Raw genomic sequence first — 25,672 nt, forward strand, 5'->3', positions numbered from 1 at the left:
ATCAGATTTTAATAAATTTTAAACAATCCCAATTGAATACCATCGGATTTTAAAACATAATTTAAAATCCCAATTGAATACCACCAGATTTTGTAGCATAATTTAAAATCCCAAATGAATACCTCAAGATTTTAATGGATTTCAAACAATCTCAATCGAATACCCTCGAATTTCATGAATGCAAAAAAATGCTTTAAAAACCCAATCCAATACACCCCTCTAAATTCTATGCATTCAACTCATTTTGATGGACTCTACTTTTCAATAATGATGAATTTCCCTGCATATACAAAATCTACACTAATCAAAATGACTTAGTTCTTAACAAGTGCTCATTAGCACACACAAGCCGTTCATACTAATATAATCAGCCTCCTATAAACAAAGTTTTGAGCTTTCTAAAATGCCATTTGCAATTTGGGTCTTGCTCATTCATCTTAAAGCCGCTTGGTTACCTTTTGTTACGACAGGCCTATGAGTCTCGGGTAAAAAGTAACTGAACACAATTCTGAACGACAGAATGTTAAAGGAAAGTTTACACTGTTCACATATCAACATCCCGTAAAAGACAATAATGTATCACACGTACTTGCATACCATTCGAGGAACTCACAAACCATTCAAGAACAAAAAATAGTTTTACCGTTTAAACTTCAACAGTTTCAAAATTTGCTTATCTAAATGATGATTTAAACAAAACTGCCAAACCCCGACTCAAATTGCTTGACTGTCAGGAACGCAATCGACAGGCTGGCTTTCAGAATCTTCCACTTCGGGTTGTGATTCAGCTGTAAGTTTAGCTTTTTTGTATCGGCTTGAACTTCTGAGAATCATATCCATTGTCGTGTTTCTCAAGTTTGATCTGTCATTAATGGTCATCAGTCATTAAAGATGTGCTACAGAAGCTCTTGGTAAGAGCAAGTAAAAGGACAGCATATATTATAGAAACTGAATTACAGTAGGCTGGATATGCAAATGGACATCAACCTACTTGTAAGCGATGCGCAAAAAACAACACATGGTAATTCTTGATAAAAATGAACAAGTTGTTATTTTCAAAATTCATGATAAAAAAAAAATATGCGACCATGTCTTGCAACAAACAGCAGTTGTGTAATGTACCAACAATAAATACAAGATCTGAGCTAACAGATATGACAAAAATATTTAATTTGTAACAAGAAAAATGTTCCAAGTTAAGATGCAGCAATTAAGGGTTATTAAAGTGGCTACCGATCTCGTTAGAATGTCTCACCTATCTACCCGATCTCCATGGAGACTCGTTTTAAACACTCAAAAGTCAAATACACTAAGGGGGGTGTCATGAGCCCGCATAATGGGGATCGGAACCTCAATCCAATGCATAAGTGTTTGGATAAGTTATTTGGTTCTATGGAATGGGAACCCCAATCCTTTTAGGTGATTAAATCATACCCTTCTCACCCCTTGGGTTTCCATACTATTTCCATTCCCATACCCTCCCCATTGTCATTCCGGATTTTCATTCCCAACCATAATCCAAATGCCTCCTACATTAGTTCTATAAAAAAAATTAATAAAAAGAATAAAGGAATCCTAGTCACAAGATATAGAGCTTGTTTGCATGGGCTTAAAACCCGAGCTTTAAGTCATTTCTGATTTAAAACTGAAAACTGTCTGTTTGTTAATAAGTCAGAAGTTGGCTTAAAGTCAGAAATAAGCTAGAAACTGACTTAAAACCAGAAGTTAGTTTGAGGTACTTTTTCAGTGATTTTATTTTTTTTGAACCTTTTTCTTGATAAAAATTACCCATAAGTCATAAGTTACCCATAAATCACTTTATTTTTATTATTATATTCTTAATAACCCATAAGTCAAAAATACCCAAACTGACATTTTAAACTCCCACCTTATCACATAAGTCACGTTAAGTTACAAGTCACGTTAAGTCATAAGTCATAAGCTCAGCAAAACAGGCTCATAGTGTTCTGCACGTGGCTTATGCGGAAACACGACAAAACAAATATATGAACGTAAATAATATTTTTTATTTAATTTTTCTTAACTCCTTAACCTTAGTTTGTTTTTATACTTGATTTAGTGAACATCAAAGTCAAAAAACTCGAATTTCCTATGTCTCAAATCCCCATTTCTATTGACTTTTTATGGAAAATTTTAACAGAGTGATATATATATATATATATATATATATATATATATAGCGATTTCAATGTTTTGAACGAGTCCCCCAGGAAACCGGGTGGTTAGGTAAGATATTTTGACAATAATGGTGGCCATTTTGATACAAAACCCGCAGCAAATATGCCCAAGTCTCAACTCTAAGGTTATCAAATCTAAATTGTTATAACTAGCAAATAAGAAGAAAGATTTATACAACTCAAATGTTGTAAGAGTTTATTACCTCTTTTTCTCTATGTTTTCCGCGTCTTCCTTTTTGTCCAAACCACTAGATCCTGAAGCAAATAAAAGAACAATTTCAGTCATAGTCAATAGCTATGGAAACTCGGAAAGAATTCTAGAAAGCGAATAAATGTTACAGATTAGTGGCACAGGGATCCAATATAAATAGATGTTATTATGCCAATTGAAAGACAACATCGTCTTACTTTCAAAGAGATATTGAGATTAAATCAAAGAATCATTACGAACAAAATGATGATCTACTATGTTACTCTAACTAGGGTACGAAGTGTCGTGTCATACCCGAGTGTCCGACTCGAAAAATCTTAAAAATAGGACACGGGGACACTGTCCTACTTTTTGGACATGGTTACGAGGACACTCCATAGTACATTGGTAAACAAGCATGGTAAGTAGATACCTCAACAAAAAGTAACTATCAAGCTATGATTAAACACAAATATGTAAGAAATATTGCAAATTAAGGGATCTTCTGTGCTTGTTTATCTTTGCTCCTTTGTTTTTTGCTTTTTTTTCTAGTTTGCACTTTATACTCAACTTAAATGAGGTCTTTGCGTTGGTCAAACTGTCCACATTTCAATCAAAGAATCTGACACGTCCAAGTTTTGGACACGGGTACGATTACCTAAACAGAAGAGTCCGAGTAACATAGATGATCTAGACACCAAAATCCATGGCCATGTTTTAACAACTGATAAAAACAATGGCAATATAAATGTAGAATATCAAATTCTGCAAGGCAGGAAATTGGTCTCAATCGGCAAACAATCATGTAGATCCAGACTGTATAGCAAGGGACCATGAGTATACTTGTCCTTGAAGATCATAATAATTAAATTTTCCCTCAAATAAACATACCTAAATCGTGAAAAAAAATATACATGATCATGGGTCTATAACAAGTTAAGAAACATGCATTTATCCATGACAAAAAAGCTTGCTATTCAAACTTCAAAGTGCACTCATTCTGTTGCTAATTTCAGAGAGGTCAGTTGAAGAAATTACAGAAAAACAGTGCATATTTTGTTTCACAGATGCGAGAAGATAGATATGCAATTAAATCCAGACTAAACCAACATACCTTTTGTCGGCGAGTCCAGATTTATGTCGCTTTCCCTGTCTGATTCAGAGGATAGTACATCTTCAGATGAGGTGCGAGCATTAAAATGTTCACTGGCCTCATCATTATCTGAGCTGTCACTACTATCATCCTTGAAGATGGAACCTGCTTTAGTCAGCAAGCTCTTCTTTTGTAGTGGCCTGCTCTTGACTTCACTAGTACCTTTTGCACATGAAACAACACGACGGTCAGCAGTTGATACACGATTCTTACTTTTTGTACCCCGGTCCAATTTGTCAAAAGATTCAGAGCTTGAGCCTAATGCAGCTGGAGTTACATTTTTCCCTTTTCTATAAGCAGTGGCAGGTGTACTGTTTACAAAAATACCTCTGCCACTGGCTAGCAATACTGAGTGAGGAGTTCTGGCTTTGTCTGGTCCCAAGGAGCTAGAAGGCTCTTTTTGATAAACATTTGAAGTCGACTTCTTGGAGGGAGGATGAGATCCGCTACTTGCATCCTTTGAAAATGATTCTTGAGGATCAATGTCACTAGAGCATTTATTATGAGATTTAACTCCACCCTCTAGATTTTTTGAAGACTGGAGAGTAAGTGTATGATCATGTGATGTCAATAAAGTGGGTGTCGATTTCTTTGTCTTTTTCTTTGTTTTGTCGTCCCTCTCTGATCTTTTTATTCCACTTTTGACAGAATCAGCAACGTCCTCTGTTTTTCCAGACAGAAGGTAATGCTTGAGGTCAATCCTATCACTTTCACTTTTCGACACTGCTGGTTGGCTTGGAGTTATCAAGATAGCTTGATCCCTCTTAGATTTGTCATCCATCATTTTCGCAGACTGGACATTAACTGAATCATTAGTATTAGAGATTGGTGCAGCATCACTATCCAAATTTAATTCAATACTTGTGCTGGTAGCATTGAAACCATCTTTACCTTTTTCCAAAGGGTCTCTAGTGATTTCTTCCTGTTCTGGCCTCTCTGCATTGACTAAAGATTTTGCAGGGGTAACAGTCTCATGGCGAGATTGATCTTCATGTAAAGGAATGTTTTTTTCCTTCAAACTTTCCTCTCCAGCAGCATCTTGAACAGATGAAGGCAGGACATTAGCACCTGATAAAGTGGAAGCTGCATCCATCTTCCGCTTTTTCTTTTTCTTCAATTTTTTATTGTCTGAAGAGGCTCCAGGATGCTTACTCTCAGCAAGTTCAGGAGATAGGGTGTCTGATACAACGTTTTGACTATTCTCCTGATCTTGTAGAGAGTTTAATTTCAAATCCATCTCTTGTGCAGAAGAATTTTTATGTTTAGACACTGAACCTTTATTTTGTTCTAAATGATCCCCACTAGATTCCTCGAGTTCTGTTCTCTCTGAATTTACCAGCAAATTCGCAGGGGCAGAAACTTTTTGGTGGGATTCATCTTTACCAGAACCATTATCCAAAGCAATGTTCTTTTCCTTGTAACTCTCCTCCTCCACAACATTTTGAGCAGATGAAGGCAGGACATTAGCACCTGATAAAGTGGAAGCTGCATCCATCTTCCGCCTTTTCTTTTTCTTCAATTTTTTATTGTCTGAATAGGCTCCAGGATGCTCACTCTCAGCAAATTCAGGAGATAGGGTGTCTGATACAACGTTTTGACTATTATCCTGATCTTGTACAGAGTTTAATTTCAAATCCATCTCTTGTGCAGAAGAATTTTTATGTTTAGACACTGAACCTTTATTTTGTTCTAAATGATCCCCACTAGATTCCTCGAGTTCTGTTCTCTCTGAATTTACCAGCAAATTTGCAGGGGCAGCAACTTCTTGGTGGGATTCATCTTTACCAGAACAATTATCCAAAGCAATGTTCTTTTCCGTGTAACTCTCCTCCTCCACAATATTTTGAGCAGATGAATGCAACACAATCGCACTTGATATATTGACTGTCATATCCTTCTTACTCTTTTTCTTCCTCTTATGTTTGATGCTTGAGTTTGTTATTGAATGCTCGTTATCAGCAGATTCACGAGATATAGTGCCAGATACGACTGGACGCCGGTCTTCCACAGTGTTCCCAGTTAATCCAGTCCCTCGTGTAAAAGTCTTCTCAGAAGGTAATGATTTTTTATCTTGTTCTGAAGAATCTCTGATTTTCTCACAATCAGTCCTCTCTCCATCTACCGACAAATTTGCAAGGACAGCATTCTCATGGTGCACTTCATCTCCAGCAGAAACATTATTTGAAGCACTTTTCTTATCATTTAAACTCTCCCCTCCCCCAGCATCTTTTGCGGAATTTGATATATTAATTACCGCATCTGTCTTCCTCTTCTTGTTCTTCTTACTTTTAATGCCGGTTCCCGTTTTTACGTGCTCACTGTCAGCAGCTGCAGATGGGAAAGTATCCACAACAATTTTTTGACACTTCTCTTTCATCTCAATCTCTTGTGTAGAAGTCTCATTAGTAGAGACTAAAACTTTATTTTCTTTCGAAGCATCTCCACTTGTTCCTACAATTTCAGTCTTCTCTGCAGATGGGACCTCATGCTGTGATTCATCCTCACCAGATACATGATTTAAAAAATTGTTCTTTTCTTGAAAGCTCTCATCAACCCCTGCATCTTGAACACACAAAGGCAACACAGCAGCACTTGGTAGATTGAATGTCACATCCTTCTTCCGCTTTACATCTTTTTTCCCTTTCTTCTCGCCCCTCTTATTTTTGATATCCGGTTTGGTTCTTAAGTGCGGAGTATCAGCAGGTTCAGATGATAAAGTATCCAGCACTATATTTGCACTATTATTCTGTTCTTCGAAGTTTCTTGGCAACTCAATCTCTTCTTTAGAAGTAGAAACTGGAACTTTATTTTCTTTCGAAGGATCTCCAATTTCCTTGTGCTCTTTTTTCTCTGTATTTATCAGCAAATTTGAAGGAATGTTGGCCCTTTCATGATCATCAGGACTTGGCAAATCCATTTCATCTCTCTTCCTCTTCTTCTTGCTCTTCATATTTTCAATGCGTAAATTCAGTGGCGTCTGGTCTGCATCAGTAGATTCAGGAGATATAGTGTTTAATGCAATTATTTGACTATCACACTGGCCTTTGGGTAATATAGTCGCCTCTTTAGAAGTCATTTGAGTAGGGTTACAAAATAAACCATTATTTTCTAGCAGAGCATCTCCTTTACTTTCTGACTTCTCCGCATTAACTACCATATTTGTAGAAAGCAAAATCTCATGGCATAATGCTTCTCCACCAGATACATGACTTAAAGCAATGTTCTCCTTTGTAAGGCAGTCTCCTAATTCATCAACATTGTGTTTCTTAATCTTTTGCTTTTTCTTTTTTACAGACAACCCAGTTTCTGAGGAAGGTTCTACAGAGTCACTACATTGAATATTAGAAGCTATTGTTCCACCACTTGGAAGATCTGGAACCCTGTTGAGATCAGCAGATACAGTTTTAATCTCAGCGCCACTACACTCATGGTTTGTCACTATAACTTCAAAAAATTCTCTACCAGAAGCCTCCGGGATTGGCTGAGCTTTCTGGTTGCTCAGACGTTCTACTGATGCTGACTTAAGAATGGCAGATGTAGATGCATCGTCATTATTACATTCAGTATTTGCAATATTATAGGGTAAGCAAAGCAATGGTGACTGGTTACTCATGTTGGGTCTACAGGATTGTTCGTTTTCACTGAGCTGCTTTGAGTAGGAAGCATCTACAAAGAGAAACCAACTATGTTTTACCCCTTCAAATGCTCTATTAACCCGCATGGAATCTGAAAGGTGATAAAAGTGGCCTTTGCGCTTTACCTGAATACATATCAGAAGCTTATCAATCTGAAGGGTTATAAACGAAGCTATCGCACTAAAATAATAAGAGAGAAAATATTAAAACAACATACCTTCAAAGCTTGTATGCGTATCTCCCCAAGCTTAGGAAAACACTGGAGGTGTTCCAACATCACCTTCTCTGCTTGCCCAAAAAAGCAAGTCAAAAATTATAATGCAAATAATTTAAAAAAACACATCTACACAGAGTAAGGGTTATCTGATAATTGACTTGAAACACCCAAATCAGCTTATTAGGTCTGATTCTAAAACAACTAACGCCTTAAAATTAACGTTACAGTTCAATATTTAAATATAAAAATGAGGTATTGGCTTCAGTGACTTGCATAAAGTTTGTTATTTTATTGGACAACGATTAATACAGTATTAAACTCTCGAGAAGTAACTTCAGCTTTATTTTCGTTATATCATTTTTGTTTCGTTATATCATTTTTGTATTTCTATAATGCTCAAGTTGTACAATTCAATTAAAATCCAAATAGATAATTAAGTAATAGAAACCAAACTTGCCTATAAGTTCTAAGATAACCTTAACGAGTTAACTTTTTCAATGTATGTCAATGGAACCTAGCAAAATTAAACCTATTTCAACCAAAACGCCTTAAATCTAGTAAAATAATCAATGCATTTTAAGCAATCAATTAAAAAATATCATTTCTAATCATATCATATCAGTTTCTCTGTCCAAAACACAATACAACCCCATTAGAGGGCGTATAGTTCATGGTTAGTGAGCCCATTTAACTAGAATCGGAACCCTTTCCCTTACATCTTGGTAGTTCATATCATTCACATTTCCATTAACCCTCATTCCCATTCCGCTGAACGATCCAAAAAACCTCCTAAGACTCTTTTTCACTGATCGAAAACCAAAACTCCCACACATAAATCATAGGAAGCCAAACTTCTAGAGAACAATTCACTAATTTCCTTGCATCGATCCATCATCCAACCCCGAAAAATGATCTCAAATTAACAATCCCACCCAAACAATTCCTTCACTAACCCGATTTTTACGCTTCCTAATCAACCCTTTTACAAAGCTAAGGCATGATACAAGACATCATCATACACATAAACAAACCCAAATAAGCTATGTAACTAAAATTAAAAACAGCAAATAATAATAACAATGAGTAGAATCAATACTTTTGATGTCGAGAACAGAATCAAACTCGGAGACAACGAGAGCAAGATGAGTATCGAGATTCGTGTCGATATATACAGCTCTACATGTATCTATTTCTTCTTCTTTGTTCTTGCCATTTTCGGCGGACGCATCTCCGACACGCCGTCGAGCCATGCGCGACTATGTGTGTGAGAGAGAGGGGAATGTGAAGAAGATGAAGAGGAAGGGGTTTAAGTGTTTGAGGTTTTATACCGTGTGTTGTGTCGGAATATACGAGCTATGAGGCCGCTTTTGTTTTTTGGGCTTACTATGAATTGGACTGAGTGGGCTGGACTCAGGGTTGGGATTCAGAGGCCGAGTAGAATTTAAATATATTTTTGATTTAGTGAAAGTTATCATGTTTTTTTAATAAGAATACATGTATTTCGTAAATATGTTATGACATTCTCCAAATCAGTTCTTCTGTTGTGATCGCTGTTTTAAAAATCGTAAATTATTTATAAGTGACGGTGCAAAAATCACGAAGAATCGGTTAAGCGTGAGCATCAGCATGTAGGTTCCAGATCCAAATTATAGTGTCGGTCGTCAGGATCTTTAGCCAGTGTTCTTGAGAAATAGCCCGGCTTGGCCCATTCCTGGAAAGAAATTTCTATGTGATCCCTATCTACCAAAATTTTTAATTTCGGCGAACGAATAATCATAGAGTCCTCCTCTTTCCGGACAACACATAAAAAGACCCGCCAACAATCAAAAAATGTTCAAAAGATTTTTTTCCTTAATTTGATATTACAGGAATGGGACCGTCTTTTTTCTGAACTACATCCTTATTATTTTGTCAAATAACAAATACGAAAGAGCTCTCTAACATTTATATCTAAAAGTGGAGAAAATGAGAAATGTTAGGTTGTTAAATGCATGAGCTCTATGTTTGCACACATTCTGACTTCCACATTTATCACTTACCCAAGTACATCAAATTATTTATCACTTATTTGGAGAAAGAAAAGCCATGATCATGGCATTTTATGCAGTTTGGATCTCCGGTGAATGCCAACCGATAAGCGCCAATAATCGAGCACGAAATCAGGCAAAAGGGAGGCGAAAAACCACTGGACTGCGTGTGCCCAGTAAGGGGTGCACCTCATTTCGTAACCGATGCATTTTACAGCAGCTTCTGCATAATCTTCTGCTGAGGGGATCAACATGGATGCTTTCTTTATTCCTGCTACATTTTCTGTCATTTTTGTCCACACGTATAATGGTACCTGCACTTGATGCATAATTATTCAGCTTTTTCTAGGCGATTAAGTCCTGTTTCAGATAAAATCTTATACATTGAGAGATCAGAACTCGACTGCATATCTTCTGTTTTGCGATTATAACTATTTAAGAATATGATTGCATGTAAAGAATTAAACTGACACAGAGTATGGATACCTGGCATTGGACATCTATTCCATAATGTTTGTACTCCACATATAAAGATCTCGACAACTGATCAATGTACCTGCATCGATCAAGTAAAAACATCTACATCAATCAGTCCAACCTCCTGACTTAATAAGTATTATCTCTGGTCAGGGCCGGCCCTAGAGATTTGGGTGCCCTACACGAATTTTGAAAATGGTACCTTTATTTCTCAAGATCGTAAAAGAAAAATTTACATACATTCAAATCAATATACAATGACATAATCAAAAACATTGTTTTAAGATTAACTCAGTCAATTCAAATACATGTAAATATAAATGCATAAATATATCATTATGTACGACATATGCATAGATTTTTTGGTGCTCCTGGGATAGTGGTGTCGTAGGTGTTCGTCTTTGTCGCCTTACCCAAGGGTCCGCTCTGTCTCTAGTCATTAGTAGTGAGAACGCCTGGGCAGATTGATCGGGCGCTAGGAAAAGGTTCAAGTTTGAGTAGAGACAAAATGTGTCCGCTTTCAAGTAAATTTTGATAAATAGAAAAATTAATTGTTTGATGCTTACGCTTTGGTGGCAGCATAGATGGCATAGAGAGGATGAGAAGGCACGACGACAGAAGCAGCAGAGCCGATATTAACAATAGCACCTCTTCTCCTCTTGATCATCCCTTTAACAACGGCTCTAGTCACCAGAGTTGTTCCTCTTACATTCACATTCACTAAATTCATCCACACTTCCTCTTTCACTTCATGAAAATACATGGCCTCCTCATACGTCACCCCGACATTATTAATCAAAACACCGATCTCCAACCCTCTAATAGCCTCTTCCATTTGCCTCACTGCTGCAACAACGTCTCTCGAGAAATCTACAACCAACTTCTTGACCTGTATGTTTGGATTCTCAGCTAAAAGCTCTCTGGAAACTTGTTCTAGTTTGCTCATGGTTCGACCAACTAGGACCAGGTTTAGGCCTTTTCGGGCTAGTTTGAAGGCCATGGCTTTGCCTATGCCATCGGTTGAGCCTGTAACGAGACCCCATGAGCCGTAGCATTTTTTGAGGTTTTTTGGAGGTCTGAAAAATGTAATGAAGATCCAGTTCAGGAAATAAAATGATTTTTTCAAGATAATGAAAATGGCTAGATAGCAAAGAATTATTATGTACAATGGCTGTGGTTCTGAGCGATCGAAAAGCACCATGTTTTCGAGTTTGATGCTTTTAACTCTGCAGAAAATATATATGTGTAGTAGTGATTCCCGGTTATGGAGTTGATGAAGCTATGAATATACAGAGATTTTATCTGTTGCAATAAAAGTTGAACAGTTTCCACTTTCCCCACCTCAAATAATGATATTGCACAGAGTAGACACTTTATGCTCAGAAAAGAACTTAACAATGGCATGGGATACTTCATGAATACGATGGATACTTGCCGGTTTTTTTTAAAATTTCAAAATAATTTATCAAACTATATTTTCAGATAGTTTTAAAATACATGTCGAACCTCATCTCTCAATATATATAATTAAGGGGGATGGAGGAAGTAACAGTTACGCATAACTAAAAATAAAACATAAACCTGAAAATAAAAAGAATAAAACATGAGGATACGAAAATATGGTGTCCCATTTAATCTTGTCCTCCGTGAACTCGAATAATCACCCATATAATTTCTTTTAGAAAAACTTTTAACTCTAAGTAAAAGAAATCATAAAAAATTAAATGGATCTGGATATCCGATATGTGATCCTAATGGATCCGGATATGGATCGGGCTCGGCCAATCCGAATCCGATAAAATAAATGGATATGATTATGAATTTAGGATGATCCCCGATGAATTGAAGGCATAGTTCCATAAACTTGAATTTACTTGTGCAAGCCTATATTAAGACCCAACAGGAACGTAAATGAAAAAGAAATAAAGCTTCATGTATTAAAGAGCTTAAAGCTACCTGACAGAGACACCAGAGCAACGCAGTGAACATTTATAGACTTGTGTACATTTAAGGAGCGACTGAGCCTCTGTCCTCTGTCTCGTGCTTAGTCGACTTCACATGCAAATTACAGTAACTCCTCAGAATCAACTAGTTTAAACATTTAAGAATTAGTTCCAAGTTTATAAAAGGAATGTGCACAGGTAGGTTTTAAGCTTCATGTATAAAATTTAAAGCAACGTGCATGGATAAAATTTAAAGCTTCATGTAGCCAAGAGTTTTAAGCTACCTAACAAAGGCGCCGCAGTAATTATGTCAACACTTATAGTCTTGTGTACATTTAAGGAGCGTCTGTACTCTGTCTCGTCCGCATAGTATACACCGCTGCTCGTGCATTTCCAGTTGAACACAACTACAGGAATGTGAAGCTGGTAAAGCATTAGATACTCAACTCAAGGCAATGTGATTATGTGAAGCTGTAGGCCTTTATGAACTAGTTTACTGCCCATGTCACTCACGACACACTCTTGTCATCCTCCGATGATGTCTGTCTAAGAAATACCAACTTATCAGACTGCATTGCTGCTTTGATATTGCATCAGCAGCCTTTAAGAGGCGGAGAACCAGCACTAGTGTACCAATGCTAAGGATCCGTTAAGATGAGGGTATATGATTATTTTTTAAAACCTGTATGTTTTTTCCTGTTAACGCGTAAAACTAGAGAGGAAATGAGGTACCAGTGACATGAAGTGAACTTAGGAACACAATGACAATCCAATTCCTACAAAAGCTAATAACCACAGACACTGTCAAAGGCAAAGACTAAAACTAGATGCTCTGAGGCTAATAGTAAGTCAATATACAGTCTCTGAATCATCAACTTTAGGACAATTCTTGTTGCTGCATCCTAAATACAAGGAGGTCCTCGCATTCGGATTTACTAATAAGAGGAGAAGGTTTAAATTATTAATAACCATATCGACAGACACATTACCGTTTAGCTAGCTAAGAAAGACGATCAGAGTTTCCTGATTATAATTAACATCAGGATGAAGACTAATATAATTTTCCTCCCTTATGCGTTGTTTTTCTTTTTGCAGTTAATATTCACTTCACTTACAACGGTTAGAGCGCATTGTCCTCCTTGTCCTGTTTGTCCTCCTTGTCCAGGATCTCCTCCTGATTCAAGCTCACATTCGCCACCATCTGCACACACTCCTCCAAGTTCATCACCGTCAGCATCACAAGAACCACCTCCATCACCCAAAACTCCTTCAAAATCAACACCAGACGCCCCATCATCAAAAACTCCGCCGTCTGCACATACTCCTCCAAGCTCATCACCACCAACATCAAAAGAACCACCTCCATCACCAGAAACTCCATCAAAATCAACACCAGACACCCCACCATCAAAAACTCCGCCTCCAAGTTCATCACCACCATCACAAGAACCCCCTCCATCACCACAATCTCCTTCAAAATCAACACCAGACACTCCGCCATCTGCACACACTCCTCCAAGTACATCACCCCCAACATCACATGAACCACCACCTTCAAAATCTACACCAGAAACCCCACCATCAAAAACTCCTCCATCATCACCGCCAATATCATCAGAGTCTCCTCCAAGCTCATCGCCACCAATGCCATCATCATCAGAATCTCCTCCGGATTCATCCACAAGCAAATCTCCTCCAAGTTCACCTACACCATCATCAGACCAGTCTCCTCCAACTCCATCCTCAAGCCAGTCTCCTCCAGGTTCATCTGAGCCACCCTCAAGCGAGTCTCCTCCTCCAAGTCCATCCTCAAGCCAGTCTCCTCCAGCTTCACCATCCTCTGACCAGTCTCCTCCAAGTTCATCTACACCTCCTTCACAGCCATCACCCTCAGCGAATACACCAACATCATCTTCGAATGTAGGGTTTAATTCTACAGGATCTTCAACAGTAAACACTGGAGTAAACGTTGGAGGATCTGGTTCAGCATCTATTTCTATAAATATTAGTTTCAAGGGTAGTTTCTCCAGAGTATTTGCTTTTGGAGGCTCATACACAGACACCGGAAATGCTCAAGCCATGGGTGCTCTTTCCAATTTCTTTTTTGGTGCAAACTCTCCTTATGGTAAAACTGGGTTCGGAAGACCTTCCAACCGAATGTCTGATGGTCGCCTTGTTCTTGATTTTCTTTGTGATGCTCTTGCCCTGCCACCTCCGCAGCCATATAAATCTGCTACGGCTGATTTCTCTGGGGGTGTGAACTTTGCATTAGCTGGTGCAACATCTCTTGGTAGTGACATCTTTGCCAAATATAAGATTGGTTTAAACTTAGCATGGAAAATGCATCTGAGCATGAAGATGCAGATAGACTGGTTTAATACGTATTACCAGCAAAAAATATGTAAAGGACAGGACCTGCAAACTTGCAAGCCTGATTTTGAGAATGCCCTCTTCTGGATTGGTGAGATGGGGGTGAATGACTACTCTCGTAGTTTCAAAACCTCCATCTCCATGCAGATGCTCACAGATTCGTGTATTCTTCATATCAACCAACTCTTAATGGTATGCATAAATAAACTATACATATGCATTCAAATGATTGTAAAAGACTCAAGTTGCCACTAACACTACTTATGACATAAATATTATGCTATATGACAGACATTGTTGCAAAATGGAGCAAGGTACATTGTGGTTCAAGGACTACCTCCTGTTGGGTGCCTCTCATCAGGCGTTTCACTCTGTCCGCTGAAAAACCTCGATAAAATGGGATGTGTTACGATTATTAACACAGCAATTATGATGCACAACCAAATACTTCAGAAAAAGATAGAAGGATTTCAGAGACAATACCCAGATAGAGCAATCATCTATGGAGATTCCTGGAATGCATATATGGCCATACTTGCAAGTCCGCAGAAGTACCAAATTCAGGAGCCCTTCAAGGCGTGCTGTGGAGCAAGAGATGGGCTATTTAACTTTAATCAACACTCTTTCTGCGGCTTTCCAGGAACAACCACTTGTCCAGATCCTAGCAAATATGTCAATTGGGATGGGATTCATCTTACAGAAGCTATGCATAAACACATAACTCAACTTTTACTCCACGGAGGTTTCTGTCATCCATCATTTGATACCATAGTAAAGAAAAAACTTGGTACATAGTTACAGCCCTTTAGTTGCTTCATAGAGGATAGGCTAGTGGACCTCTTTAAGTGAATTCATTTACAGAATGAGGAAATAAAACAATGTCAGAAGACAGCACCTTTATCCTCATTCAACTAAGATGTGAGCAGGAACACATCAATACACATCGACATTAGATATAAAGGTATATTCACGATCATTTTTGACAAGAGAAGTGTATGAGAGAACTTATCTGTTCTTAATGGATTTTCATAAATGTATTACAATGGCATTTATCAATTTCCACCAGGTACGATTGAGCTATTACTCTATATAGTACCTAGCCAGACTCTATGTACATTTATAGAATTACAGGTCGGCTTTTTCTATCTGTACACCATTTTTCTTGACTTCATTCAGATCAAATTAGGTATTCATAGTTCATAAAGAAAAGCGAATCTGGTGTATCTTTAGGCAACTTGCTAATATACAGGTAGAACCGTCGTAAATCCTCCTTCAGAACTGTATCGGTTTCAACTACATCATCTCCACAAGTGAGAACCCATAAATCCCTCGACATGACTCTCTTTATGTTACCACGGCAAAAGGGGCATGCCTTTGATCTCGCGTTCCTGTGAATTAATAATGGAAAGGTAACAATCAAGTATCAAAAGTTGAAGAAATGTGCGCAGAGTTTGGGATTAGGCATGCCTCAATGGTGGAAGAAATGCACAACAAAGACAAAGTTTAAGGAATTGTACCAATCACGATAGCAGTTAATGCACATGGCATGACAGCAAGTAGGCAAAACAATCTTCGCACAAGGCTCTAAGCAAATCCCGCATTCAGCTTCTCTCTCAAACTCTAGCTTTGATGAACTAATGCCACCATGCAGTCTCTCCTTGCTGATGATCTCTGTCCCAGGCTTCTCATCCCTTGTGATATCCATCTCCACCATATTATTGAGACCCAGAAGAGATGGCAATATAACAGCTACAATAATATTTTTGAAAGGCAAAAAATAAGTATGACTTCCATGACCTCAATTAGAGTTCATTGATTATTACAGTCATGATATTATAAATAGAAATGATAAACACACCATAGAAGTCATCAACAGTTGCCCTCCTACCACATGCAGATACAGTACGCCTTCCATCTGTGTATACCTGTAAGACGTGATACCTTCATTAGGAAAGCAGGACCAAAAATTAAAAACAAGATACAAGTAATGCATACTGTAGGAGAACATTTGTTCAATAGAAAATTTCGCATAATCCTTTATAAAATAAATAACATCACGAAATGTAAGAATACTAATGTTTACTAATTAAAGACGTTTCTTTTCAAGAATCTCCTTTTCCCTCCATAAGTATCACTATAGATATTTCTCCTACCCTTACACTGTTTTTAGGGTACAGAGCTCGATATATCAAATATAACACAATGGCAAACTGACCTTATACACGAGAATTTCGAAAAGATTTAAATATCTGGGAAGTAGACATGTGCAAGAAGAGTCGATCCACTGTAGCAGAAACAAAAAGAAAGGCGCCAAATCATTGTATACCAACTTCATTTGAAGACGAGCACCATCCTTTCCTCTTGGAACCGCAGCAGCCCTGAAATTTACCAGTATACCACAGTTACTGACCAGAAAAGAAAAAGCATCTACATTTAGCTATTTGTAGCCAAAGAGCTCCTACAGCAATTCACAAACTGAGATTCAGTTTCAAATCAATCTCAGAGTCTCTAGCTTGGTTGATTATCCACTCTCAACAATATTTGAATTACTTGTGTTCCTAACATTAAAATCCTGTATTTTCTTTTGACCAGAGTCCTATATACTTTACAACTCAAACATGTATATAATATCAAAATTCAGTCAGACATCAAGAAAGAAATACTAAATAATAACTAAATCCCTTTCCGTAGTTTCTAAAAATCTGACTTTGCTATTGAACTAATAGCTACAATCACAGAAAGATGAAACACTCCTAATCTTCATTTTCTGTAATGAGAAAGATCAGTTACTTCCTCTTTTTTACAAAATAAACTCTTGATTTCCCACTTCAAGGATGCATTTAGTTTCTCCGCATTCATCATCAATAAGAGAATTTGGATTTTTTATCATCACTTTCAACAATTAAAAAAACCAACTACGTCAAACTTAAAAAATTTAGTGCACTACTTGTAGAGACACACAAATACACAGCTCGGATTCGATACCAGTTCTACAATTAAACAAGTACTCCAATTGCAAATTAGTCCTAAAATGATTGCTTGAAGAAGCTTCAGTGAAAGGCAACTGGAAAAAATGATGCACAGAACTTATTTCCATGTCTAAAAAAATAATGCACAGAACTAATTTCCAACCCTCCCTCCCTCCCTCTCTCTCTCTCTCTCTCTCTCTCTCTCTCTCTCTCTCTCTCTGTCTCTTCTCCCCCCCCTCCCTCCCCATCCCTCTCCCTCTCTCTCCTTCTCTCTCCCGCCCTCCCTCTCTCTCACACACACAGACACAACAGAATGAAAACTTACAGAGCATTGGCATGCTGCACATCAGCCTCCAGGAGCTTAAAATAGTCATCATAAGAACCTCTCCCAACTGGGTAATACACCATATCCATCTCTCTCTCTCTCTCTCTGTTTGATCAGTTGACACAAGAAGATGAACTAAAAAAGGTCTTAGCTTTAGCTTGCTTTCACCACAAAAAACCAAGAAAGATTCAAGAAAACTAGAAAGAAGTTATTTTGCTTTTTTTCCTCTTTGGACACCAACAGGCAACAGGGGGTTGAAGTAGGGACACTTTGAGTTTTCTGGGTCAGATGATAGCTTAATCAAATGCTATCTAACAAATTTATGGTGGGCAGTTCTCTCATCCGTGTTCTTACCTTCTTATAAAATAAAATATTTTGGCTGTCATCTCAATCATCACAATCCATTATTTTTAAAAAAATTATATAAAATTAGGAACGATTATTAATATAAATATCTTCTATGACATTATTAATTTTAATTAAGGAATCTATATAATTGATAAAAAATTAATCTAATATTTAATAGTTCATAAAACAAAAAGGGTTCAATCCGTGAGATTCATTTGTCTTATTTGATTTTTTTTCTAAAAAAATGTAAATATTATAAAATACTGCTATTTATTTTGAGGTTGAGTTTCAAAAATTAAACAAATATAATTTTTGTTATATGATTAAAGTATTGTTTACTCACTTTATAGAAAGGGAAGCCTACTTTCACTTTCGGTCATGATTAATGAGTCCGATTAATAGAGATTATAAACTCAAATTTCTCTCAATATATAATTAATGATTCAATTTCTAAAAAGGAGAATTGTGTATTGAATGATAACTCCGACAATAATCATTATTTGCATTTTCTATTGTTATTATAGTATTAAATTCAAAAATTTATCAATAAAAAAATAATAGTAAAAGTGCACAAAAAATGAGAGGTGAATATTTAATCATTAAAAATCAAATTTTGAATGCATTAGCCATTATATATTTATGGATAATAAAAAAAAGATTTTTAATTTTAGAAATATATCAAAATAAATTTTTACAAGATATTGTTCAAAATTATAATTAAAAATATCCGCACATTTCATTCTCATTGCCCATTTTCGTCAATCGTTACCATCTATCGTCCGAACATATTTCGTCTTTGATGGTTACAATGAATGATACTCCCTCCTCCCCTCCATTTCTTTACACTTTTCTTTTTGGGGTGTCCTATCTAATTCTTTACATTTCAAAACTTATCCAAAATAGTCAATGGGTCCCACCACTTCTTCACTTTTCTTTCCTTTTCACACTACTTTTACTCCACTATCTTCTTTTTATCCGTCCCCTCCATTTCTTTACACTAACCTTTTTGGGGTGTACCATCTAATTCTTTACATTTCAAAACTTACCCAAAATAGTCAATGGGTCCCACCACTTCTTCACTTTTCTTTCCTTTTCACACTACTTTTACTCCGCTATCTTCTTTTTATACATTAAAAATCAATGGGTCCCACCACTTCACCCACTTTTCCTTCTCGTTTCCACTATTTTATACATAATTCTTAACCTCCGTGCCCAACCCAAACGATAAGAAATGGGAGGGACGGAGGGAGTATTAGTTTGTAGGTAGTAGTTGGTCTACTTTTTCGATCAACCAGAAAGCATCATTTTTAATCATGATTAAACGATGATTATGATTGTTAATCAGGGCTTAAAGCTATGGCGATTAAATATATTATGTTGTATCAAGATTGAATTTTTCATAAACCTGGGCGGGTAGTTTAAAGTAGCAATCGAATGATTCTTTTTGTATTTTTGTGTAATATAATATCACAACATGACATTATTTTTTGTTTCTAGTCGATATATTGTACACTTTGAAAGCGATTCCGAGATACCGCAGATTCTCAAGTATTCATGTAGAGCCGTTCAGTTGGATGGTTGGTGGTGGCTACATGCAACAAGTCAAAAGTAGGGATGAGTTGATTAAGTGGTCGTTTGGTTGACAGAGAGTTAGTCAGGTATTTAAAATACCTAGGAAGTGATTATCTATCCAGTTGTTTGGTATACCAAAAACACCAGCAGTCCAACTCACCGGGAAGTTCCAATACCTCTAAAACCTAGGAAGTAATTTACCCAATCCCCCTCGGTGACTCACACTTCCGATAGATCTAATTTATGTGTATTATATGATTGAAAATACATACACCACTAAATTATATATTGGTACATATAATAATAATAAAAATAATTAGTTAAATTTAAAAAAATATAAATATTAATAATATCATCATCATCATCATCATCATTATATTTAACTCAAAATATTATTGTTGAATTATATTTCTTCATTAAGAGTATAAAATATATTCTTTGTATTTAATAAAAAAATATTGAGAAAATACGTATTGATAATATTTTTTTGTCAAAATTTTAAAAGTGTAAAAATCTAATATATAGTCTCAAAATACGTTTGAATAATTAATTAGTTTAACAATTTTATATAAAAAAATAAAAAAAATCTTTTAATTATATTGTTGTGAGAGGAATTGATACAACACCCCCAGAACCGTGTAGCACAATTATAGGGATATCTGTTACAACTACGAAATTCACGGCTAGCTCTTAGGGGCTGCCGTTGACGTAAACTAACAAAACAAATGAGAAACAAGTGTGTTTAAGGGCTGAGCTTGCAAAGAACCAAACAACGAGGCCGGAATTATGGAATTCCGTCCTGCTATTGCCCGGAAATATCTATCACAAAGGTTACACGTGCCTCTCTTTAGAGTGTAGAACTCGTGAATATGATTCTCCTCCCTTTGCAAGGTGCCTACATACCCTATATTTATAGGGATCAAGCCCATGTAGTTCTTGATTTAGGACTCTGAAGAGATAAGCTCTTATCCCCTCTAGTTTAGGATAAAACAGCCTTCTTTCAGTAGTTATCCAGAGGTATCCCACTCCAAGTAGGTCACTTGAAGCCTTCATTTTGCATAATTATCCGAATATATGTGAATTATCTTCCCCAATTATAATTATCTCCATAATGCACGTATTTATCCCTTAATTCGTAGATAAATAATAGCTGATACACTCCCAATATGTCTCCAATTCGCCCTCCTAGAAACAAGGAAGAAGAGTCCTGCTTGGAGTCTGCCTGCCATTCTGCCCAGGCGGCGGAAGCCCTGCCAGCGGCATCCCCTAACTACAGCCCCGTAACTGCAAGCCAGGATGCACTTAGCGGTAACCCCTAGCAGCGGTAACCCCTAAAGCGCCTTCAGGTGCAACCCCATTCTGATGGCAGCCTTCACTATGTTTCCAGTGTAAGTCCATACACCTTCTTGTACACCTTCAATGATCCACCCAGCCATGGTGAAGCCCATTATTCATAACCAAATGATTCCAATAAGCCTAGGTGAAGCCCAAATAATACGATGGGCTGTAAAATAGGCCCAGGGAGATTTTATGGCACAACAACTACCCCCCGGTTCCTTGAAGTATTAAATACGAGAGGAACCTAAGAACGGTAACCCTCAATCATCCAGCTGCAAGCCCTTAAATTATGTCAGAAATTAATCGTAAATTATTTCTAAGCTTACGTGGGCGTAGCCCGATGTAAGAAACAAGAAATAATTCAGACGTAATTCCCACACATAATTATAAAACCAATTATATTAATTCAGTACAACCGCCACAAGCCTTGAATATTTATTTCCAAGATAATGAAAACTATTTTCCACAAATATATCCGAGCTTCCATAATTTTTATTCCACCTTTCTAGCTTCCCGCGTATGCCATGTCAGTTTATGATAAGGCTGATCCCAATTATTTAGGGGTTTAATTTGAATTCAAATTAATTTAAAACCCAACTGAACTCCTAATAATGCGGCTAGTTGTAGAGTTCCAGCTAAACTCTCCCTCTTCACCTGCCTAGCCTCTCCTCGGGAAGCCGTGCATCATCAAGGCTATCTTCACGCCTTTCCAATCCAATCGTGCCACCTGGCGCGTGTGTCTCCCACTTACCACTACTATAAATTCATGCCTCCGAAGCCTTGTTTCACTTTTTACTTTTAACTCTCACGTCTTCACTCTCCCACTTCTCACACTCGAAGCATCCCAGGCGCAGAGCTACTTCGTTTTTCCGGCGTTCTCTTCGGCTTTTCTTCTACTTCCGACCAAAGGTATGTTCCTTGACCTCCGGCTTTCCTTTTCATTACATTCATCCATGTTTGTGGCTAAATGCTTGTGTGATCCATGCCTATTTATCTCTTCTCTGCTTTTCAATTGCTCACCTTGGTATGCGTGCACACACCCACATTTGCCTTGCTTGATGTTATTATGCCCGATTGAACTGCTAATTTGCCCTGCATGCCAGTTATAGTTAAACATGTACACTCGTTTTCTGAATGCACACACACCACACGCTTTGATTTGGCCCTGATTATGGTATGTGTATCCCGTGACCTGACTGCCACTCTCGGCGTTGCTGTGACACCTTGTCGATTCGTAGCCCCAATTACGATTTTAGGCCATAAACCCTAGGTTCCCAATCAGCCTCCAGAAGAAACCCCTCTTTTGCGATCGAAACCCCTCTGTGTGTCTTTATCTGCCTTGGATGCTTTATTGTGTGATTTGCTGCGTTGTACTTGCTTAGATTGTAGCCTAGGGTAATTATTGGATGTTGACTGTTGCGGTTGGGGTTAGGGTTAAGATCAGGCTTCCCGCTCTGGGTCCCTTGTCAGGCTTCCCGGAGAAGACGAACCGTCCTCCGTGGCTTGTGCTGCTTCCTATGAGGGATGTAGCTTCCATACACCTTGTTGGGCTCCAACTGAAGCCTTTTCACTCCCCCTTCACACTCGTAGGGCTCCACCCAGGCAGCCCAGCCTTCCGCAAACCCTTCCTCCTTCTCCCTTTCTGTTTTTCTTTCTCTCAACCTCCCCTCATCTTGCTGTGTCCTTTCGTTAACCCGTCCTTTCCTATTGTAGATGTCTCAAGGATCCATGTCCTCACACTCTTCTCAGTCTGCCACCAGCAAGGCTCCCGTTGTTGCGGTTGACACGGGATCCTCCTTTAGCCAGGACCTTCAACCTGCCCGGCCCAGCTTAGGGGTTAGCTCCAGGACCCGCTCCAGGCGCAATTTGGTGGTGAAGGAGCTCAACTGGACCACCTCTGAGTCCAGTAAGGCGGATGGGACCTCGGGCCTCCCGCTGGACCCCGCTGCTGAAGCCCTCGAGGGGAGCCCCGAGGAGGCTGAACGGGAGGCTGAGGCTTCCGTGGAGGTGATCGAGCCTCCAGCTGTAGTCCTGGCCTGCGAGCATATGGACTCTATCATGACTCCCGTTCGGCTGCAGTCCCTATTGGAGTCCTGCAATCCTGGCTGCACCTTGGGGATCCCGAAGCCAGGAGAGAGGTGTCACCGCTTTGACACCCTCAAGCCAGGCACTGGCTACCCCAAAGCCGTGCTTTCCGCCCAGTTCTTCAGGCTGGGTTTGTCTCTCCCCCTCCATCCTTTCATCCTGGAGGTCTTGGACTTCTATGAGGTCTCCCCCATGCAGCTCACCCCCAACTCCTACCGCATGGCGGTCTGCCTCTACATCCTCTATGACATCCACCATGGGGTGAGGATGTCTGCTTTGGAGTTGGGCTGGTTCTTCCAGCTGAAACTTACTGGCAGGACCCCAGGGTTCTTCTACCTCACTGCCTGGAACACCCACCACAAGAAGGGCATCAAGGGCAACCGCCAGTCGATGTCGGACTGGCAGAAGCTCTTCCTTTACTGCTATGACTGCCCAGTCTACAGGAAGGACTTCAATCTCTCCCCCAGTAAGCCAGCTTTTCCTTAATCCATTGTCCAGTTTAGTCCTTTAGGGTTCCCGTTTAGTTTCCTTATGCTTGTATTTGTTGTAGACATGCCAGTGCAGACTCCTCTGGCGGGAGAGTCCCTTGAGAGGGCCAAGCATGTGTTGGGGCTATCCACCGGGCTAGGTGATGGCTCCAGCCTGCTTACTCCAGAAAATCTGGAGAGGCTCGGCTTTTCCACTACGGTGGTAAATGCATCCCCCGTTGACGAGGGGGGTGCAGATGTGGAGGCGACGGGAAGCCCAGGTTTCCTCTTAGCTTGCATCTTACATGATATTTGCTTTATAAATTCCCTTCCTGCATGATTTATGATTTTTGTGCTATCTGCTATGCTTGTATCTCCCCATATTTCCGCATATGTTTGAATATTATCTAATTGTTTCTCCTTGTTTCTTTCCACAGATATGGCGGCCAACATCCCCCGGTTCGTTAAGCGCTCCACCAAGTATGAGGACCTCTTTGGAGAGGCCTCCGGTTCACAGACTCCCCTTTCCGCCAAGCCACTCTCCCAGCTTCCCGCTCCTTCCCTTGACCAGAAGAAGGCTTCTTCTGGGAGCCGCAAGAGGGAAATCTCCAGAGCTGGGGAGGCAGGGTCTTCAGCTGAAGGCCGTTCCAAGAAGCCCAAGGTGGCCTTGGCGCGTAGCTCTCCGGCCCCCTCCTCTTCTCAGAAGACTCAGCTCTTCCACCGGATGCTCTCCGATCAGATCCCTGAGGCCACCATCCGGGAGTGGGATAGACTCTCCATTGCTGAGGCCACCCGAGACAAAATGGTGGCCAATGCCAAGAGCCTGTTCCTCGACCTAAAGATGGGGGAGCACGTCGCCGATACCGCCCGGGTGAACGAGACTATGAGGGCGGACCTGAAGCAGGTCAGGGCTGATCTGGCTTCTGCTGTCAAAGAGAGGGACGCCTTCCGGAAGGCCAACCTCAAGTTCAAAGAGGCGGAGGGCGAAGCTCGGCGGCTGAAGGAAAAGGAGGACCTGGTGAAGAGGGGGCTAGAGGAGGAGGTTGATGGCCTCCGTAGGCAGGTCAAGGAGCTGGAGTTGCAGGTGAAGGGTCTTCAGGATGCGGCCGCCGCTACCAAAGCGGGCAGGAAAGACCGGGAGGCTACCATCTTCGAGGCTGGGGTAGCAGCAGGCATCAAGGACTGCGTTAAGTCGGCCTACAGGTTCTTTCCTGAGAATGACTGGGCGAGGCTGGGACCCGATGCTGCGGTTGCCCTGGAGGAGGCGAAGGCCGAGGATGAGGCCGGCATAGATAAGGCCCTGGCTGCTTCTCAGGGTCTTTCTGGCGACGGCGGCGACAAAGGGGTAACGGCTGAAGACGAGCCAAAGCCCGCAGAGCTGGTTTCTGCGGGTCTTGTGGTGACGCCCCCGGAAGGGGTTCCGGTCGTTGCCCCTGCGGTAGCCTCGCAGGATCCCCCCGCTGTTGATGAGAAGGACTCCTCCTCCCCTGCTGCTCTTTGACCTCCTCTCCCCCTGTTTTAATCAACCTTTTTAATTACGAATATTTTTGCTTGGCGCTTGTCGTCATGAATTGTTATTTTGATGAGGGTGCGGACTCCTCCGAAAGTCTCGCAAGATATTTTGATGCTACAAGGGCCTCCCTCTGTTGGTGTAGGGAGGAATTTCCCTTGTAGTTTATTTCGTATGTAATTGCTTTTACATCTTCATTCCTTGCCTTATATGCCTTTCTTGTATTTCCTTGAGTATTATTGTGTTGGTCGCCTAACTTTCCCATGCAGGTAGAAAGAATGAATGTAGGGGATACCCTTGTACTGAGAGTGTACACATTGTCCACCTTCTGGGGGTTGCGACCCTTGGGGCCTTGTTCTTCAAGGTTGTTTCCTTCTTTGCGAATGTATGTTAATGTATGTATTGATTCACCAATAGCGTACACAAAAGCACTTGATTTTTCCTTGTAATACTCCGTTCAAGCATAGTTGAATCCGATCTCACATGTGTGAGAATCCAGGAACACCCTTGGGCTTAAGCTCCAAAATGACCCCTAGGTGTAAGCCTTTAAAGTAGTCTCCAAGTGTAGGTTTCGAGGTAGTCTTATAACGTAGGCCTTGTAATAATTCCTCCAAATAAGTTCTGAAGTAATTCCACCAAGTTAGCCTTGTAATAACGTCACCAAGCGAGCCTTATGAGCCTGGATAGGCTTTAAACTTGAAAGCCTGAAAAGCTTTAGCGTTGAAAGCCTTGATAGGCTTGAAACCTTGAAAGCTTGAAAAGCTTTTGCCTTGAAAGCCTTGATAGGCTTGAAACCTTGAAAGCTTGAAAAGCTTTAGCCTTGAAAGCCTTGATAGGCTTGAAACCTT

The 25,672-nt window shown here is 39.5% G+C and overlaps 5 protein-coding genes across 5 annotated transcripts; 1 reads left to right on the forward strand and 4 right to left on the reverse strand.

The window, feature by feature from the left end:
* Window positions 1-486: 486 nt before the first annotated feature.
* Window positions 487-8,722, reverse strand: LOC108196354 (uncharacterized). The gene is made up of 5 exons (XM_017363607.2): window positions 8,490-8,722; window positions 7,394-7,461; window positions 3,503-7,301; window positions 2,402-2,453; window positions 487-862 (listed from the first exon to the last, which is right to left on the reverse strand). Exons 1-5 carry the CDS (start codon window positions 8,641-8,643, stop codon window positions 715-717), a joined length of 4,221 nt encoding a protein of 1,406 aa, XP_017219096.2. The 5' UTR covers window positions 8,644-8,722; the 3' UTR covers window positions 487-714.
* A 485-nt stretch (window positions 8,723-9,207) lies between these two features.
* Window positions 9,208-11,847, reverse strand: LOC108196709 (very-long-chain 3-oxoacyl-CoA reductase-like protein At1g24470). The gene is made up of 3 exons (XM_017364115.2): window positions 10,464-11,847; window positions 9,907-9,976; window positions 9,208-9,734 (listed from the first exon to the last, which is right to left on the reverse strand). Exons 1-3 carry the CDS (start codon window positions 11,096-11,098, stop codon window positions 9,483-9,485), a joined length of 957 nt encoding a protein of 318 aa, XP_017219604.1. The 5' UTR covers window positions 11,099-11,847; the 3' UTR covers window positions 9,208-9,482.
* A 1,063-nt stretch (window positions 11,848-12,910) lies between these two features.
* Window positions 12,911-14,140, reverse strand: LOC108194586 (uncharacterized). Its single transcript, XM_064081912.1, has 2 exons — window positions 13,987-14,140; window positions 12,911-13,836 (listed from the first exon to the last, which is right to left on the reverse strand). The coding sequence occupies exons 1-2, from the start codon at window positions 14,138-14,140 to the stop codon at window positions 12,911-12,913; spliced, it is 1,080 nt and encodes a 359-aa protein (XP_063937982.1).
* Window positions 14,141-14,180: 40 nt separating this feature from the next.
* On the forward strand, window positions 14,181-15,005 carry LOC108194587 (GDSL esterase/lipase At3g48460-like). The gene is made up of 2 exons (XM_017361546.2): window positions 14,181-14,402; window positions 14,502-15,005. Exons 1-2 carry the CDS (start codon window positions 14,181-14,183, stop codon window positions 15,003-15,005), a joined length of 726 nt encoding a protein of 241 aa, XP_017217035.2.
* A 154-nt stretch (window positions 15,006-15,159) lies between these two features.
* LOC108196710 (E3 ubiquitin-protein ligase AIRP2-like) lies at window positions 15,160-17,838 on the reverse strand. The gene is made up of 5 exons (XM_017364116.2): window positions 17,505-17,838; window positions 16,426-16,588; window positions 16,069-16,135; window positions 15,728-15,959; window positions 15,160-15,598 (listed from the first exon to the last, which is right to left on the reverse strand). Exons 1-5 carry the CDS (start codon window positions 17,591-17,593, stop codon window positions 15,388-15,390), a joined length of 762 nt encoding a protein of 253 aa, XP_017219605.1. The 5' UTR covers window positions 17,594-17,838; the 3' UTR covers window positions 15,160-15,387.
* Window positions 17,839-25,672: the final 7,834 nt, after the last annotated feature.

Source organism: Daucus carota, chromosome 7 (assembly GCF_001625215.2).
Source record: "Daucus carota subsp. sativus chromosome 7, DH1 v3.0, whole genome shotgun sequence".
In the NCBI taxonomy this organism is placed as follows: domain Eukaryota; kingdom Viridiplantae; phylum Streptophyta; class Magnoliopsida; order Apiales; family Apiaceae; genus Daucus; species Daucus carota.

Coding starts and splice junctions, on each gene's coding strand:
- LOC108196354 (XM_017363607.2), bottom strand. CDS start 8,643: ATGGCTCGACGGCGTGTCGGAGATGCGTCCGCCGAAAATGGCAAGAAC. Junction 7,462..8,489: donor TTCTGTTCTCGACATCAAAA/GTATTGATTCTA, acceptor TTGGGCAAGCAG/AGAAGGTGATGTTGGAACAC. Junction 2,454..3,502: donor TCTGGACTCGCCGACAAAAG/GTATGTTGGTTT, acceptor TATTTGCTTCAG/GATCTAGTGGTTTGGACAAA.
- LOC108196709 (XM_017364115.2), bottom strand. CDS start 11,098: ATGGTGCTTTTCGATCGCTCAGAACCACAGCCATTGTACATAATAATT. Junction 9,977..10,463: donor ATCTATGCTGCCACCAAAGC/GTAAGCATCAAA, acceptor TGATCGATGCAG/GTACATTGATCAGTTGTCGA. Junction 9,735..9,906: donor GAATAGATGTCCAATGCCAG/GTATCCATACTC, acceptor CATCAAGTGCAG/GTACCATTATACGTGTGGAC.
- LOC108194586 (XM_064081912.1), bottom strand. CDS start 14,140: ATGTCACTACCAAGAGATGTTGCACCAGCTAATGCAAAGTTCACACCC. Junction 13,837..13,986: donor ATCAGACATTCGGTTGGAAG/GTCTTCCGAACC, acceptor TAATATTTATAG/AAATAGATGCTGAACCAGAT.
- LOC108194587 (XM_017361546.2), top strand. CDS start 14,181: ATGCATCTGAGCATGAAGATGCAGATAGACTGGTTTAATACGTATTAC. Junction 14,403..14,501: donor ATATCAACCAACTCTTAATG/GTATGCATAAAT, acceptor GCTATATGACAG/ACATTGTTGCAAAATGGAGC.
- LOC108196710 (XM_017364116.2), bottom strand. CDS start 17,593: ATGGATATGGTGTATTACCCAGTTGGGAGAGGTTCTTATGATGACTAT. Junction 16,589..17,504: donor GTGCAGCATGCCAATGCTCT/GTAAGTTTTCAT, acceptor GGTAAATTTCAG/GGCTGCTGCGGTTCCAAGAG. Junction 16,136..16,425: donor TCGAAATTCTCGTGTATAAG/GTCAGTTTGCCA, acceptor CACGTCTTACAG/GTATACACAGATGGAAGGCG.